Here is a 14,827-nt window from a genome sequence, read left to right on the forward strand (position 1 = left end):
ACTGGCTAGGCTTCACTCGACTCCGTATCTCTGACGTAGAAGAATCTATTCTTCCACGAGTGTATTGACAAAGGGATACCAGTAATGATTTTCAAATCAGGACGCTGGCTAATATAAATCCAGCCCCCCTCCTTATGTCTTTTCAGATGCGCGCAAGCACGAAACAGCGACAAGCTCACACTCCTCTCCAGTCGGCCGTAGACAAGATATAGAAACCCAGTCAGTAACCTCCATGAGTTCGGAGCAACCTGGGCTGGGGCCAGTCCATAATATCGGAGCACCGCTGCAAAGAACGGGTGCAAAGGGAGTCGAAGTCCTGCTCTCAACGACTCCTCGTAGATACAGAGGTCCTGACTCTCATTACAGGCCCTATCTCCCTCTATAGCCGCCCTCAGCTCAAATCTCGGGGGCACGCAATATTTGTCTCTAAGGACGCCCAGCGTGGACTCGGTGAGGTGATTCTCCTCAACTAGAGCCCGCATGTTGTACTTAGGGTTGGCTTCCATCCGTGCTCTGGCAATGACCTCCACGGCCCGGCCAGGAAGGAATGTTGTGGACGCCTCAGCAACGTCGCTGCCCCCACTCCCCCCTACTCGGTGGAGACTATCAGTCGGGATTGGGGTGGCGTTCAGATCTAATATCACCTCGTCCTTGTGCCCTCTGTCGTCGCTGTCTACGATATCTACTCTAGTGGCCGGACTAGCCATTACAGGCTTCGGAACCGGCCTAAATTCTGAGCTACTACTGGTGGAGGATTCAGAACCGGACTCGGAACTAAAACTACTATCAGACATGTAGAAAAAAGAGGGGCTGAGAAGAATACCGGTGAGTAGAGAGTCCCTAGATCCTCGCTGACTGCGAACCGCGAACTGCGAACTGCGAACTGAGGACTGCGGACTGCGAACTCGCAGAGCAAGAAAAGAAGATGAAAAGTGAAAAGATGAAGAGTGAAAAATGAGAGGTAAAAACCTCCTTTTATAACTTTTGAAAAGAATTGGGTCATTAATGCGAAGCACACATCTCGATGCAAAAACACGCATCTCGAGGGCACTCTAATGGCGCCACGTGTCCTTCATTAATGACGGACACATTTTCCCAAACAAAAGTGTGACTCAGCACGTACTTACCTCTGTAACTGCTCTCCGGACTGGATCTACACTCTCCGGACCGGATCTACACTCTCCGGACTGGATCTACACTCTCCGGACTAGATCTTCGTACTCCGGACTGGGCGCAAGACGACAAAAATCAGTCCGGCCGCAGCCGGACTGGATATGACGCTGTAGACACCCACATTTTGCTTTACTTTAACCAACAATAACCTAATATATTGATCCATCCTCAAATTTTTTGAAAAAAACAAAATGATAAAGAGATGTACCTGGTGAGATGATTAGATCCGAAAAATTGAAAAATACCCTGATTAGTGAATTTAGTGTGTTAAATCCATGTGAGAACCCCCTCTATCATTGATTTATATGTTTTAGGTCATTAATATCTTGATCTGACTTTACGGATCATCAATCGGGACCAAATAAGCTAGGGTCACTTCATAGCCCGGACCCTGATTCCATTCCGAGACCCGATTTCCGTAAATCGTTAGATCAATGACAGATCTTGACCTGGGTCTCACCATCCAAAACCACCTAACCTCTCCTCTCATCCTAACCATCCAAACCTCACCTAACCTCACCTAACCTCTCCTCTCATCCTAACCACCCAAACCTCACCTAACCTCACCTAACCTCACCTAACCTTACCTAACCTCACCTAACCTTACCTAACCTCACCTAACCTCACCTAACCTCCTATCCCATTCTCCTATAAATACCCTCTCATCCCACCATCCAAGAGAGAAGAAGAAAAAGAATCCCTCTCTTAGAAAATTCATCCCTCTCCCTCATCTCTTCAAGGGTTCGGCCATTCTTGCCGGATCGGGTGATACGTTGGGTGATATATATCAAAAGCAGTCATTATCAAGCAAGGAATCATCTTCAAGGAATTAACATCAAAGAAAAATCAAACACAAAGTGGGTTTTCAAAGAGGTAGGCATTTATTTCAATTCTATGTAGGGTCTGTTTTCATGCATATCTTTTACTTTAAAAGAAAAACCATGTTAGGAAGCATCTAGGATCAATCTTTACTCATTCTTCTTGATGGTAGACTTTGATGTTATACATGTTTCCCTCTTCTCTTAACCCATCTTATCTTCATTTTTATTTTTCCCTAATGGTTCACACCCTGGTTCCCCCTGGTTAGCCTCTGGTTAGACCCTGGTTGCACCCAGGTTCGTTGCTGGTTGCACCCAGGTTCGATACTGGTTCGCACCCTGGTTCCCTGCTGGTTCGCACTCTGGTTAGACCCTGGTTGCACCCAGGTTCGTTGCTGGTTGCACCCAGGTTCGATACTGGTTCACACCCTGGTTCCCTGCTGGTTCGCACTCTGGTTAGACCCTGGTTGCACCCAGGTTCGCTGCTGGTTGCACCCAGGTTCCCTGCTGGTTGCACCATGGTTCCCCTGCTGGTTCGCACCCTGGTTCCCTGCTGGTTCGCACTCTGGTTAGACCCTGGTTGCACCCAGGTTCGCTGCTGGTTGCACCCAGGTTCCCTGCTGGTTGCACCCTGGTTCCCCTGCTGGTTCGCACCCTGGTTCCCTGCTGGTTCGCACCCTGGTGCACCCTGGTCCGCACCCTGGTTTGTACCCTGCTTCCTCCTAGTTAGACCATGGCTAGTCTCGGGTTTGCTCCTAACTTAGACCCGACTCACTTGACCCTAACCATTAACCCAATCCAACCTAGCCATTAACCACACCTAAACCCATACCCATAAGCCTTAAACCCTATAACCATAGCCACACATCATACACCACATGCCTTTCATTCATCCACCCAACAGTACCCTCATACACCCCTACAATAGACCCGGCCAACCCAGTTAACCCGGCCATCGGGCCCATTCGGCCCAATTAATTCATTCCCCTTAAGAGCCACTTTGCCCTATTGGTTCCTAAGATACTCCAACCACCCAAACCTCAAGCCGCACCCCAATCCACGCTCAACCAGTTCCAATCCAGTCTAAGCCAAGTCAACCCGCACTTGACCTTGATCATTAACCCAATCCAATCCAACTCAACCATTAACCCCACCTAACCTGACCCTAGCACAACTCAACCGAGTCACATCAACCCAAGCCATACCTTTGTCCACTCACTGAGGCACACCATTTATCCATAAATCTGGTTACATTAAATCTAACCCAGCCAGGCCACCTGCAGCTTAAGTCAAATCGCCCCAATACAATCCATCCAAGTGGGATCCCAACCCAGCTCAACTGAGTCAACTCTAGCCAACCTCCCAAGTCGAGTTGACCCAACTCTCTAGTCGAGTATGCTCAACCTCTTTAACCGATTGGACTCTCCCCTTAGTTGACTCAATCCAATTCCTTAATCAACCCATCCCAATGCAACCGAGTCGCATTCGACCAAGTTGCGGCCTTCCATGTCACAACCGAGTCATTCCCCTATTCTACTAATGCCCTTTTACACCTAATAGAACTTCCTCCCTTTTGCCTAACCAAGTCATATCCCAACACAATCTGAGTCGCATGTCTGAATCCATTTGACCGAATCTCATAAGCCCGCCCATTTTGAATTCCCAAAATTCAAACCCTTGATGATTCCTATATGCTCAATTCTTTGATGCAAATTCCCAATTCCAAAATCCCATTGCTAAATCAATGTTTCTGAATCTCAAGTCCAATGCTCAAATACAAACCCGATTCCTGATCCAAATACCAATCCTGTTTTCCAAAATCCAAGCAACCTCCCCAGCGGAACTACGTGTGGCTTGATCCCCATCGCGGGGTACGTAGGCAATTTGGCACTCCCAAGTTCAGTCACACCTTTCTCTATCTTTCTCATTCCCTCACACTATTTCATCATCTCTTCCATCTTTTTTTTCACTAACCTCGAGAATTTAAATCGATTTGTCATGTGTCTTTCGGAACCGTTGGATCACGGTTTCCGTCGTAAGGACCCTTAGAGCCCAATTTAGGAACACCGGTGTCGTGTCGTGTCCTAAGTTTTAGAGAGTCCTAGAGTTAGGAGTCCAGCCTCATCACGGACGCTTGCTATGTATAGCAACCGTGCCATGGTCTAGTTACACTAGTCACCCAATCTTTCCCTAGGACAAGCCTAGTAAACTAGGATGTAAGGCAAACCTGCATTAGTCTAAGGGACCATTTGCATTTAGATGAGAATCATATAGCATCTTAGATGAAATCCTAAGATAATAAAATCCTCAACTTGAATTAAATAACTTCTCCTAAAACTGTTGAAACAGTCAATCCCGTCTAGGTCGGTGTCTTAGTTGAGTTAGGCATATGTAACTTAGCTTAGGTGCACCGAACTACGTCGACTCTGATCCCAGTGAGGCTTGGGTACGTAGGCAGCTTGGATGTCTGACGGCATACCACCCGCGAGTCGGCACCACAACAAATTGTGGTGTTTTGGATATTAATTTTCTTGTAAATGCTTAATCAAATCATTTAGGGCTTTCCATGAAATTAGAATTCTAGGAGAACTTTCACTTAGAATGAATCCAGACAAATTAATAAATCAAGATACACATCTAGGATTCACATTGAAATTAGATCATAGGATGCATGTCACTTAGTTCGCACATTAACATAGAGTTGAATGAGCCATTTAAAATAAATTTAAAAGAGTTAGCTTTTGGAATCGAAGACCGATTATCGGGCAGGAATGGTGCATGTGGCGGATAACTCCCCATACCTTCCATTCTCGTAACCAGGTAGCGAGTCTAGATTTCTGGTTAATTTCGGGTCCTAGATCCCACATCTAGGTGGCGACTCTGTCAGTCTCTTTCGTGTGGAATTCGGATTGCCTAAGTGATCCCAAGTTCACATGAAAGACGAATTCAAATCAATAATTAAATGCACACGCCAATCGCGTGGATACAGGAGACCAAGAGAGAGAGCGCGGCGGCTCGCGCCCCACCCCTCTCGCGGGATTCGGGTACCACAGTTTGGCGACTCTGCTGGGGACCACCTAACTTCATTAAAATTTCAAAAGATAATTCATTTGAATTTAATTTAATTGGCTCATAAAAACTCTATACTTGTTAGATTAGTTTGTCTTGTTTTATTTTCTCATCACACTTTACTCAAACTTAATCTAACAAAACCTGAAGGCATCATAGATTGCGCAAACATATTGCACACACTTACATCACTTGCATCTAAACTCTGCATCTCACGTGCACACACGTCCTATTTTAGGAACCCGGAGTGTTATCTAGCATGGTTGACTGGGATTTCATCACCTGGTGCCTCTGTGCTAGAGAAGCATTCCACCCTTAGCCTAGTACCATTATGGTACGTAAACGGATCTCTTGTTCACGTACTGATACGCCGGACACTGGTACAGTATATCGAACAGGGATTCGCGCTAAGGGAACTCTTGGCCTTACCCCTAGATTAACCCACACATGCATGTAGTATACGAACACATGTGCATCACGTGTGTGAGCCTAGTTTAGGATATCCTGCCTATTTGTGTCTAGATTAGGCCGTAGACCATCTTCCAATGGCTACGATCGGTCCTAGGTACACGAACAAAGTCATGAGTCGAGATCCTCTCTCCACTCCGCTTGATTAGGATTAGGGTTGATGCCTTCAGGTCACACTGTTAAAATGTGCGAGATTAAAAAAAAAAAAATTTCCTTTAGGGGTTAGGATATAAATCCTATCATTTCCAAAGATCTCATAGGATTAGTCATTCTTGATCTATCCGTTGAAAGCAATCTTATGCTATCTCATCTAATCTTTCGATCGTATGCCTTTCATTCTTCTATCGTGTGATTCGATCATGTATTCATACTTTCCTTGTACTGGCAGGAACTTATCCCAATCTCGTGTTCATGTAATCCTGATCATTCTTATATCCCTTCTCTTGGCTTACGGGCACTATGTCTACTCGTACAATTCTTGATTGGATCCGTGGTACATTAAGAGAATCCCATATCTACGCCATAAGTGAACAAGAGAAAAATCTCTTCGGCTACGTGGCAACCATCAAGCTCGATTGGGGATTACTCTATGCCGCATCAGAGTGTTGGGATCCCGATCATCATGTCTTCCGTTTTGGCAACCAAGAAATGTGTCCCACCTTTGAAGAATGGTGTGCCTTATTGGAATATCCTGTGGATGGCCCTCTAGTGAAGCCATCCTGTGTTCCAGATTATCGTCCTTTGTTCCTTTGCTTGATGGATAATCCAGATGAATCCATGAACTCTTTCATGAAAGGCCAAGAAGTGTCCATGCAGCGACTGATTGACATTTACCCTCCTGTTGGATACATTGGTGCTGTTGATATTCAAAAAGCTCGACGGCGCGCTTTGAGATTCTGCTCCTTTGCTAGGTTCCTCACTGTCCAGCCTTCTCGCTTTGCGTCAGCTGTTCTTCTGGACCTCGTTGATCAAATGGATCGTGGCGCCAATCCAATTCCTACTATGCTTGCAGAAACTTTCAATGGATTGGATGATATGGCTCACCTTCGTGCCAGTTCAGGTCCAAGCTCTTATATTCGCTCTTTCGTTGGGTCTTTCTCAGGATGTCCTGCATTACTTCAAGTGTGGTTATGCCACAAGCTAAAAATTGCAGCTCCTGTCCATTTTGATCATACGTTATACACCTTCAGTGAATGGCGTCATGATGTTTCTTTCGATCATAAAAGCGATTGGGTTGAATGGTTAAATTCTCGCCAAGAAGATCAGATTTATTGGCAAATTCCCGGAATCCAAGAAGCTGTCTTCAACACCGGAGAAGCTAACTACGTTCGCCTTCTTGGTTTCAAAAAGACTTCCTTTTATGTTCCTGCCAGGATTCAGCGTCAGTATGGAAGGGAGCAATCCATTGTGCCTCCCCTTCATCATTTCTATCCGCCTGAGGGTCTCAAGCCCAAGATTGTCAAAGCTGTTTCATCTGCTTGGGATGCAAGAATCATCAAACCTTTAAAGGAGTCAGTTGAGGAAGATTGTCGTCCGAAGAAGAAGTCTAAAAAGAATGCTTAGTTCCATGTTTATCTTTGAAAGATTGAACCATGTACTCAAATTTTAATGATTGATCAATAAAGTCCATCCTTCTCTTTCATTATCTTTGTCTATGTGTGCATCATCGTCTATTCTTCTCTCTGATTTTAAAATATGTCTTTCGGATATTACAGGGCAATAAACATCATAGCTAACCCTAATACTCCTTGGGTTCGGGTCTCTTCGCGGTTAGAGAGGAAATCTGTTTCTCCGCCACCTTCTCTAAGAACCCCAGCATCTCCTTCTTTCCCGTCCCCATCCTCACCAATGGCAGACAACCAAGATGGTCTTCCACCCGCTGCTATTACCGATACTCTTACTTTGATTCTCCAACAGCTTCAAGAACTCAAAGAAGAAAACCGAGTTATCAAGGCTCAGCTTTCTGAAAAGTTGGAACCGTCGTTGTCCAAGGATAAAGGGCCTATGCGCCAAGCAGCTACTCCAGTAGCACCTGCCCAAACAGTGTTCATCAATATCCCTGATAAAGTCGAAGAAGACTTAGAAAAAGAGCAGTACAGCGAGAATCACAGTAGGCCTTCTCAGTCCATGGTTGATAAGTCTGTTATGGAGAAATTAGAGACTCTTACCAGGAAAGTTCAAGACATTCAGTTTCAAGACCAGGGTGGTTTCAATCCCAGTGATCTTACTTTATTTCCCGAAATTCGCCTTCCTGCCAATTTTCAAATGCCCGATTTCGACAAATATGATGGTGTGGGTTGTCCAATCACACATTTGCAAATGTTCACCATCATGTGTCAGCCTCAAGGGTTATCTTCTGAGCAAATGGCTCAATTGTTCCCAGTTTCCCTAACCAAGGTTGCGAGGAGATGGTTCATGGTCTTGGACAAGACTCGTTACAGGACATGGAAGGATATCGGTGAGCAGTTCATCAGGCAATTCAAATATGATGATGGGACAGAAATCACCAGAAAGGATTTAGAGAGAACAAAGCAAGACTTGAGGGAATCCTTTTTGATTTTTGTGAAAAGATGGAGGAGAATAGCAGCTCAGATGATGGAGCGCCCGTCTGAGGAAGAACAAGTCCAGATAATCATGAAAAATATTTCCCCCCAGCTCCAGTATCACATGTCTTTGCAATACTATCCAGACTTCAAACACTTCATCGTGGCTGGCACCCAGATAGAGGAGGCTATGGCTCAAGGTGTATTCAACCGTAGCAACCCAAACCCCAAAGATTTCAAAAAGTCCCCTCCAGCCCAAGTCAATAGTATTTCCCGTTCCAATGCTCAATCCTCTAGGTCCCAAGAACCTTTAGTAATGGACTATGCTCAAACCGCAACCGCACCTCGGCAACAAACCCGGGTAGAATTTACCCCTCTTCCCATTCCATCTTCAGAGGTGCTTAAGCAGTGTCTTGCTTCAGGTCGCATAACCTTACCTGCCATCCGGCCTCCCCCCAATCCTCTACCTGCAAGTTGGCGAGCTGACCTACACTGTGAGTACCACAGAGGTCCTGGTCATCTTACTGACAACTGCATTGCCTTGAAATTTAGAATCCAGAAACTCATTGATGAGAAAGTCATTGCATTCCAGCCAAGACCCAATGTCACCCAAAACCCATTACCTGGTCATGCAAATCCTCCTGCTGCCGTTAATGCCATAACCATAGGAGATCCTGAGTTTGACCCTCTTACCCTCATATGTGCCTTAGAACCCATCTCTGAACCCCAAATCATATTCTGTGATGAATCACACCTAAGAGAGTCTGTACCTCCCTTGGTAATCACCTATGAGCCACAAGTCCCTCAAATTATCACTTATGATGAGCCTGAATTGGATGAAGTCAGACATGTGACAAGGGGCGGAAGAATTTTCAAACCTGTTGAATTGAGAGTCGAAAATCCAGGGGCATTGGCTCGAGGAGAGGAGCCGCAATATGTGAAAGATCCAGATGATGAAGTTGTGCAGCAGTTAAAGAAAACTCAGGCTGTTATATCTGTATGGGGATTATTGATAGCATCAAAGAAACACAGAGAGGCTGTGTTAAAAGAATTGAATACAACACAGGTATCCTCAGAGATATCTCCGGAGCAACTGGCTGAAGTTGTTGCTCTAACCCAGGCCACCAGGGCCATTAGTTTCTCAGATCAAGAGCTGCCTCCTCAAGGTCGGAATCATGCTAGAGCTCTTCATGTCACTATTGTTTGTGGAGGCAAGAAAGTACCATCTGTGTTGGTAGATAACGGATCCGCGTTGAATGTGTGTCCATTAAGAACTGCCATTACCTTGGGTTTCGGTCCCACTGATTTTGCCGAATCAACCCTTGGTATCCTCGCATATGACAATACCCGAAGAAATGTGGTCGGAGTCCTCACCACCAAGATCGTTATGGGCGGTCAAGAATTTGAGGTTGAGTTTCAAGTTATTGATATCAAAGCCTCGTTCAATATGCTTCTAGGACGTCCCTGGTTACATAAGGAAGGTGCTGTCGCTTCAACCCTTCACCAAAAATTGAAGTTCATTAAAGATGGGAAGTTGTTCACTGTCAGAGGTGATGAAGAGCCAGAAATAGGGCAAATAACAGGAGAAACTTTAATCCTTCCAGTTGCAAAAGCAGATGACTACAACTTGAATGGTTTCGCATTCGAGGTTGCTGTTATCTCTTACAAGGATGCCTCTCGGGAGGAGTTGTGTTTGCCGTTCGCCATCAGTTCTGTGGTGGCCAAGATGATGAGAAAAATGAACTACTTCCCTGGTATGAATTTGGGCCGTGATCCAAGCAAGGCATCTCACTGGCGCCCAATCAAAGCAAACCATGGAATTTTCGGTCTTGGATATGTACCTACTGAAGAGGAGGAGGAAGCCATGGAAAAATTGTTGAAATTGAAGGAAGAAATCCGCCGCACCGGAAGGGTACTCCTAATGGCTCCATATCCCTTATCAATGAATGGTCATTTTATCAAAGAAGGTGAGACGTTTCCATACTATGGGTTTTCTGAACCATGGTATGACTCAGTGACAGGGATCATGATACCCGGTTTTGAAATATTCAGTGGCCTTGCTCTCCCAGAAACAGAACCGCCGATATATTATGTTGAGAAAACTGTTGAGGACTGGTTAGTCTACCTTGAGCCAGATGTGCTGGAATCTTTGTTTGAAGAAAATGTGCCTGATGTTGATTACTATTCTGAAGAACAAGAAGAGACAGATTGTGAAGATATGCTAGTGGCAGTTATTCAGAGTAATGATACCTTTACTGAACCTCAGAGTCAGATTGCACCTGCAACAGAAAATCTTTCAAACTGGAGTTCTGATGTTTTTCCATCTTATTTTATTGCTAAGTCAAGTCTAGTCAAGTCGAGTGAATCAGTGTCAGTGCCTAGTCCAGGCGAGTCATTTTCTGAGTTTATTTACTATGTGAATCCTGAACCTGTTCAGGATGAGTCCAATGATAATGATGTAACTTCTTTCAATTCAATGAAATCTGATTCTCAGTATGTCTCTGTGTTTGCTTCTGACTTTAATAATAATGATAACACTCCCTCCTCAGATGAGGAAGGGGGGATCGACAAAACTCCCCTTGAATTGCAGCATATGCTCAAACAAGAGGAGGAGCGCCGAGCCCAGCCTCTTAAAGATGAAATCGAAATTATAAACATCGGAACAGAAGATTTAATACAGGAAATACGAATTGGAAATACTCTATCCTCTGAAGAGCGCGATGAATTAATGAACCTACTTAAGGAATATAAAGAAGTTTTTGCCTGGTCCTACAAAGATATGCCCGGGTTGAGCGAAGACATTGTTCAGCACAAGCTACCTTTATTGCCTGGGATTAAACCTAAAAAGCAGAAGCTAAGGAGAATGAAGCCTGAGTGGGTCCTGAAAGTAGAAGAAGAGGTTACTAAGCAGTTGAATGCTGGATTTCTGCAAGTGGTGGAATATCCAGAATGGCTCGCAAATATAGTACCTGTACCGAAGAAAGATGGAAAGGTGAGAATGTGTGTAGATTTCAGGGATTTGAACAAGGCAAGTCCAAAAGATGATTTCCCTCTACCACATATCGATATCTTGGTGGACAATACGGCCGGGCATGAATTACTATCTTTCATGGATGGTTTCTCGGGCTACAATCAAATTAAGATGGCACCCGAGGACATGGCTAAGACCTCGTTCATTACACAATGGGGGACATATTGCTATCGGGTAATGCCATTTGGTCTTAAGAATGCCGGTGCGACATACCAAAGAGCAGCTACAGCCTTGCTCCATGATATGATACATAGAGAAGTCGAAGTTTATGTCGATGATATGATTGTAAAAGCCAAGGAAAGGAAAGATCATATCCCGAACCTTAAGAAGTTCTTTGAAAGAATTCTCAAATACCAGCTTCGCCTGAATCCTAGTAAGTGTGTGTTCGGGGTTACCTCCGGTAAGTTGCTTGGATTTATGGTGAGTCAAAGGGGTATAGAGGTAGATCCTCAGAAGATTAAGGCTATCCAGGAGATGCCACCGCCTAGAACCGAGAAGGAAATTCGGGGATTCCTAGGAAGGATACAGTTCCTAAGGCGATTCATCGCTCATCTGACATCAACTTGTGAACCTATCTTTAAGCTCTTAAAGAAGAACTCTTCCAAAGAATGGACAGAGGAATGTCAGCAGGCCTTTGAAAAGATAAAGCAAAGTTTGTCTGAGCCACCGATAGTAGCACCAGTGATACCGGGGCATCCATTGCTGCTTTACTTGTCAGTAACAGAAACCACAATGGGTTGTATGTTAGCACAGCAAGATCCAGAAACCAAGCATGAAAAGGCTGTGTATTATCTTAGCAAGAAGATGTTGGAGTATGAACAGAAGTATACTGTCCTAGAAAAAACCTGCTTAGCCTTAGTTTGGGCCACTCAGCGACTCAGGCATTACCTTTTATCACATAAGGTCCTGCTTTTGTCGAGGATGGATCCTCTGAAATATCTCTTTGAAAAACCAGCCCTGACAGGCAGGACTGCCAGATGGTTATTATTGTTGTCTGAATTTGACATCACTCATGTAACCCAAAAATCAGTAAAGGGCCGAGCCATTGCTGAACAATTGGCGGAAGCACCCCGAGAAGAAAGTCAGCATTTCAAGCCGATGTTCCCAGATGAAGAGATCATGATGGTTGAAGATGAATATCCAGAAACTGGTTGGACCCTCTATTTTGATGGAGCAGCAAACCAAACAGGACAAGGAGTAGGGGCATTGCTTGTGTCGCCTCGAAATGAGCATGTCCCCGTTGCCGTTAAGTTACAATTCAATTGCACCAACAATATGGCAGAATATGAAGCATGCATTGTTGGGCTTGAGGCTGCATTGGCCTTAGGCATAGAGAATCTTGACGTATATGGAGATTCGAAACTAATCATTTGCCAAACTCAAGGAGAGTGGAGAACCAAAGAAGAAAAGCTATTGCCATATCATGAATACTTGGATATTCTCGCTAAGCAATTTCAACACGTCACTTTCAGTTATTTGCCAAGGTTGAAGAATAGATTCGCCGATGCCTTAGCAACGTTAGCTTCCATGATTGACATACCTCACAATATGAAGATGAGGCCCATCACGGTTCAAGAGCAATGGGCTCCTGCATATGTTGATGCTATAGAAATAGCTGCAAGATGTCCCGATGGAAAGCCATGGTATACAGACATAAAGAACTACATCTCAGGCCAGGGGCATCCCAATGAGGCGTCGAGTAAAGAAATAAGGACTTTGCAGAGATTGGCAGCTAATTTCGTCATTTGTGGAGGAGAGTTGTATCGACGGTCTTTCGATGGAATTCAACTCTTATGTATCACTGAAGATCAGGCAGAAGAAATTCTCGCAGATATTCATGAAGGGGTGTGTGGGCCTCATATGAATGGGAAGATGTTGGCAAGGAAGATCCTACGTCTGGGGTATTATTGGCCGACATTAGAAGCAGATTGTCACACATTTGTGAAGAGATGCTATAAATGTCAGATACATGCGAATCTCATCCATGTACCACCCACCGAATTGCATTCTCTTACCTCTCCTTGGCCGTTTTCGGTATGGGGAATTGACATCATTGGCAAGATTTCTCCCAAGTCGTCTAATGGTCACGAGTACATACTCGTTGCTATTGATTACTTCACCAAGTGGGTTGAGGCCGCTTCTTATGCAAAGCTTACATCCTCATCAGTTGCTAAATTCATACGCACCAACATAATTTGTAGATATGGAATTCCCCATGAACTTATCTCAGATAATGGATCTCATTTCAAGAAGGAAGTAATCTCTCTTTGCGAAGAGTTCAAGATTAAGCATCATAAATCCTCGCCTTATCGTCCGCAGACAAATGGAGCGGTAGAAGCTGCAAACAAAAATGTCAAGATTATCATTAGCAAAATGTCAGAAACTTATAAAGATTGGTCGAATAAGTTACCATACGCCTTGTGGGCTTACAGAACATCAATTAGGGCTTCAACTGGGGCAACCCCTTACTCTCTTGTTTACGGGATGGAAGCAGTGCTACCTGTTGGGATCCGTGTACCTTCGCTCCGAGTATTGACTGAAGTCAAGTTGCCAGAAAATGAATGGGCAGATGCCAGATATAAAGAGCTGAACGTGCTAGATGAGAAGAGATTAAAAGCGCTTTACCATGTACAGGGCTACCAGCGCAGAATAGCCCGGGCTTTTAATAAAAAGGTTAAAATCAGAGATCTAGAAGAAGGCAATCTTGTTCTGAAAGAGAATCGAGCACCAATGTTTGACCCAAGGGGCAAGTTCAAACCAAATTGGTCAGGACCATACATTGTGGACCAAATCTTACCCGGAAAAGCCGTCAAGCTCCGTAATTTAAATGGAGAAATATTGCCAGAACCAACAAATCTTGATCAACTCAAGAGGTTCTATGCTTGAACATCAGAAGGCCGTCCTTTGGCCAAATAAATCCCAAATTCATAACCAAAAATCAAAAAATTTATAACCTTTTGCAAACCCTTTTGAGCCTAATAAAATTTTCCTTCAAATCCCAATATACTAGGGGCATTCGCCCTGAACTACGCATGATCTGATTCCTACACTGGGATACGTAGGCAACCTGTTCATAGGTTCGGTCGAGACCCTTGCAAAACCTTAAGCCATTCTTTGAAAAGCCCTACCTCACCTATAAAGTCCTTTTGGTGTTCAAGTAAAAAGAAAAGAAAAAAAATAATAAAAAAGAAAGAAATGGAACTTGAAGATCCGCTAGATTGAAAACCTGAAAAGGCAATCTAGGCAAAATTTAGGATCATTCCCCTGCTAAGTTGAAAACCTGAAAAGGCGGCTTAGGCAAAAGTTAAGGGGTAGCCTGCTGAGTCGAAAACCTGAAAAGGCGATTCAGGCAAAAGTTAAGGTTGAGCGGTCCGCCAAGTTGAAAATCTAAAAAGGAAGACTTGGTCGTGGTAAGATGGGGTTCACGCCAGAAGAATTACATCTACCTCTGAACTCTCAGTAGGTCAGGCAAAATTAACAATCATTCCCGAAACTAAGGGCATTAATTTCAAAGCAATCCAAAAGTTGATAGAAGGATATATGAAGTATTACTGTCTTAAAAAAATAAGTGAAGATGTTTATCAGTGGAGAAACATTCTTTAAAAGAGGCTAACCTAACCCAAAAGAAAATACTGATAAGTCAGAAGCATCACGAGATTACTTGAGTAATCTTTCTTATTTTGTCTTTTTTTTATTACAAATGTCTGTGGTTCCGTTTTTAGAAA

The 14,827-nt window shown here is 44.1% G+C and overlaps 1 protein-coding gene across 3 annotated transcripts; it reads left to right on the plus strand.

Moving 5' to 3' along the window:
- Window positions 1-1,758: 1,758 nt before the first annotated feature.
- On the plus strand, window positions 1,759-7,981 carry LOC143858290 (uncharacterized). Of its 3 annotated transcripts, none has more exons than XR_013238897.1 (2): window positions 1,759-2,046; window positions 7,244-7,981. XR_013238897.1 is itself a non-coding variant. In XM_077368943.1 (2 exons), exon 2 carries the CDS (start codon window positions 5,988-5,990, stop codon window positions 7,089-7,091), a length of 1,104 nt encoding a protein of 367 aa, XP_077225058.1. In that variant the 5' UTR covers window positions 1,841-2,046; window positions 5,917-5,987; the 3' UTR covers window positions 7,092-7,170. The 3 variants fall into 3 exon arrangements, 1 of the variants encoding a protein (XP_077225058.1); XR_013238895.1 differs by lacking the exon at window positions 7,244-7,981 and adding an exon at window positions 2,261-3,136; XM_077368943.1 differs by lacking the exon at window positions 7,244-7,981 and adding an exon at window positions 5,917-7,170 and having other exon boundaries at window positions 1,841-2,046.
- The last annotated feature ends 6,846 nt before the right edge of the window (window positions 7,982-14,827 follow it).

The sequence above is a fragment of the Tasmannia lanceolata genome, unplaced genomic scaffold (assembly GCF_043159265.1).
Source record: "Tasmannia lanceolata isolate RefF3 unplaced genomic scaffold, GAP_Taslan_0.1 ptg000003l, whole genome shotgun sequence".
Classification (NCBI taxonomy): Eukaryota; Viridiplantae; Streptophyta; class Magnoliopsida; order Canellales; family Winteraceae; genus Tasmannia; species Tasmannia lanceolata.

Bases quoted from the DNA above. Each gene is read 5' to 3' on its own strand.
- LOC143858290 (XM_077368943.1), top strand. From the start codon at position 5,988: ATGTCTACTCGTACAATTCTTGATTGGATCCGTGGTACATTAAGAGAA.